The sequence below is a fragment of the Pteropus alecto genome, unplaced genomic scaffold, assembly GCF_000325575.1.
Source record: "Pteropus alecto unplaced genomic scaffold, ASM32557v1 scaffold94, whole genome shotgun sequence".
NCBI classification, from domain to species: Eukaryota; Metazoa; Chordata; class Mammalia; order Chiroptera; family Pteropodidae; genus Pteropus; species Pteropus alecto.
The window spans coordinates 947,211-950,705 of NW_006437736.1; the positions used below are offsets into that span (position 1 = coordinate 947,211).

The following is a 3,495-nucleotide window of genomic DNA, read 5'->3' on the forward strand; positions in this document are numbered from 1 at the left end:
TTTCCCTTTCTGCTTTTCTACTCATTTCACATCCCTCTTTAGGTCATTAGAGTTTCGATTGATGTAGATGGCAGTAAACTTTCTGAATTGCATGTTTTCCTATTTTATATACTTTGAGAGAGCGCTGTCTTGCGAAAGTGGAATAAGGAACTGATGCCAGTAAAGAGTGGGTGGTAATGAGAGGAAACTAAATATTCAGTTGCTTAAGGCCTTTCTTTACCAAAAGGTCCACAGCCAGTGGGTCTCTTTTCTTAAGAGCTGTGCAGAGTGGCAGAATTAGCAACCTAGACTCTTCTTATAAAGATTGGACTGTCATACAATAGTTGTTGATTCTGCCAGTCATGTTACCATGTAATCTGTTACTTAAACTATGTAACTATAGTTTCATGATTGGATTGCCACACATTACTTAAAATGTGAACAAAATGATCTAACTGACAAAGAGTCAAAGTTTTTGAGTTTCGAAGTCTTTTATTGGGACCTCTCCAAATGTCCTTTTTCTGAATGCAAGCTTGGTCTAACCACCAAGTCATTGAGAAACAATTTTGTAAGAAAACTTGTCGGCTTGAAATTATTCCTCGATCCTAGGTTACAATCGTTTGGAAATACTTTCTCCACCCTTACCTCTCAAAAGCAATAAAGGTACCATTGTAGTGAACTATTTCCACAGCCTGCCGGAGATTCTCTGGCAATCTAAAAATGTTAATGCATTTTTAGAGTACACTCTGTATTTCATGAAGTAGAGATAGAATAAAACGATCCTCCAGGGGACTGTGGGTGACTGTACACACCTCTGCTATGTAGAGTAGACCTTCAAAGTATGCTTTAATTTAACAGATGCTTAAAGGAGCCTCAGCCATGATTTGGTCCCAGCTCTCTCACTTTATAGATAAGTTTCGTAGAGAGATTATGACTTACCCTGATTACATAAGTTATTTGTATAGCCAAGCATAAAACCCAGCTAACCATTATTTCATTATCTCTCTTAGCATTTAATTAAAATCCACATCTGTCCTCAGATGATTTTCAAGAAGTAATGAAAAGTATTTTTTTTCCCCCTGTGCTCACAGTGAAAATTGGAAGTCAGGGGAAAATACCCTAGTTTTATACCCTAATTTACACCGAATTATACTTTTCTAAATATACATATTTACAAACGATCTTAGCATGTACATTCTCCCATATACATTAGTATCCATATTCTCATGAAACTCATCTTTATGTTATTGAAGTTGTTTTCTTGAAATCTGGTCTATTAGAGCATACTTTTCCATATGAATTATTTCTTGTCAAGTTTTTTTTTTCTCTAATATCTTCCATATTTGGGGATTTTTTAAGTGTGGCCTACTTCTACCTTATTAAGATTTGCCTACTTCTGTGTTAAGCCAGCCAACCAAATATTTGTTGACAGTTCTCATTTCTTTAGTTCACAATATATGATTTCATTTAGAGAGAGAGATGATTTTTTTTGTATTCGTTGAGAAAAACACTCCTGAATTTTTTTTTATCTTCTTACTGGATTCCCTTATCAAGCTAAACAGAAGTAATTCAGTGACCTTGCCAAAATATTTTTTTGACCCATGGCCCCTTGTTGATGAAGAGAATTAATACTAACGTTATTGTCATGGAAAAAACAACTTTATATTCCCCATTCCATATGTGAAGGAGCAAAGGATGCTTCTTAAAAAACACACAAACAAAAAACCCTGTTGTTTTACCTTGAGTTTGTTCTTCTCTCTGTACATTTTTCCATCTATGGGAATCTATCAAGGTGAGTTTAGCTCTTGTTTCCTCAGAAGGGCAGGTTAGAAATAGAAAGAGCAGAGGGTGTATCTAGTATAAAAAGTGAGCTGAGCCATAGCTTGAAGAGATGACATGAAGGAAAAGAGTTGAAGTTGCTAATTTTGTTTTAAGCTATATTAATTGAGGCTGTTGATTGCGGAGGTTTTTAAAATCTCGTTCCCTGTTCTGTTCTAAGGCCGTATAATTCCTGCTAGCCGTTTTCTTCCTTTCTGTTTCTTTTATGGCACGTTCCTCTCCGGAGAACTGATCTAGCAATTGTGCCCGTCATTTATAAAGTGATCCCCACCCCCTACCCCAGGATAAGACTTGGGAGTGTAGCAGACAGTGTACGTATCCACCTGCCCCTCCTTTTTTTTTTTTTTCCTTTTTTTTTTTTTTTTTTTTTTGGACTGGTAGAAATGGCATGGTTCACCCTAATTCACTTTTTCAATGGGATAACAAACTGCTCCTAATTCTCATCCTGTGAAAAGCATGCTTGCATCCAAAGGAAAGAAAAGGCTGGTGGGCCCCTTAGCGGGCTTTTTGTATGATTGTTTTCCTTCCACAGCTGTGTTTTTGAACTGCTCTTCCTGTGTTCTGTTATAGAATAGTCTTACAGGAACCAATCATTAGCGCTAAAATACCTCAGGTAGGAGTGCCAGTGTGACCTGCCAATCAATCAGATTGTGGATTGCAGTGAAACAAATTGAATTATACTAACCATTCCAGCTCCACGTTAGAGATGGGAACAGAGGCTTTTTTGGACAATCAAGACTTGTGAGCGTGTGATCTAAGCCCTGCTACCTCAGCAGTGCACACAGTCAAGTTCCACACACGACGGCACTTCCTCCAAAATGAAGTGCCCCTGTCCCGTTGCCACGTGTCCACACCGGGCGTGTCAGATGCACTGTCCCATCACTGCCACCTCTTTTACTTTGTCAATCACATTGAACAGTGGTGTTTAACCTAGTCTTATGTTTGGAGATCATTAGCAGTTGAGGGGACATTTTTTCACTTCTGTGAAAGAAATGAGGAAAGGGAGGAAGCAGAATCTTTCCAGACGGGACTCCTGAATCCCACACTGGGCCCTGTAGTGACATCATAGTGATAATTGGACCGTGCTGTTAAACGAGGTTGAGGTTCCCTTAAAAAGCTGCACCTATAAGGACTCTGCAACGGAAACATGTATTTCCCTCCCTCTTTTCCTTTGACCGTCAAACAAGGTCAGTGAGCCCATTCAGGTCGTAATGCACTATTAGGTTTGCTGATAGCTGGATGCGAGAAAAGAGAAAAACAATAGATAGCTTTTCACAGTTGAGTTAGTTTATTTATATAGGTGCCCAGTGAGATCTTAGAAATGAACTGCTTTGGGGGAGATGTGGACAGTAGAGTGTTTGAAAGATTTAATTCATTAAAGATGATCCCTCATCTAGCATAGAATTAGTAGAGATACCAAGTTGAGTCGTAACAATTTCTTAATCTCAATTTTAAATAAAATAAAATTTAAATACTTACAACATTTTTTCATTACTGCTTTCAAAGTAGGTAGGTTTCCCAATCAGCAGTGCGATAGTATTTCATTACTATAAGTTTTAGTATTCACATCTGTGTTATTCACATTCAGTGAAAGGTACCATGTTGCCACATAAGAATTCTGTCCCCTAAAGAGAACAATCTAGAGCTACGGTTCTCAGCTGGAGCGGGGAGGAGGCG

General features: G+C 38.3%; 1 protein-coding gene across 15 annotated transcripts in view; it reads left to right on the plus strand.

The window, feature by feature from the left end:
• Positions 1-3,495, plus strand: part of RBFOX2 (RNA binding fox-1 homolog 2) — a 164,185-nt gene that overhangs the window by 147,321 nt on the left and 13,369 nt on the right. For 7 of the 15 annotated variants that reach the window (XM_025048801.1, XM_025048799.1, XM_025048798.1 and 4 more), the window contains one exon: positions 2,389-2,431. The exons of the other annotated variants lie outside the window; for them this stretch is intronic. In XM_025048801.1, coding sequence (XP_024904569.1) covers positions 2,389-2,431 — 43 coding nt within the window. The remainder of the gene's footprint in view (positions 1-2,388; positions 2,432-3,495) is intronic. 15 annotated transcript variants of the gene reach the window in all.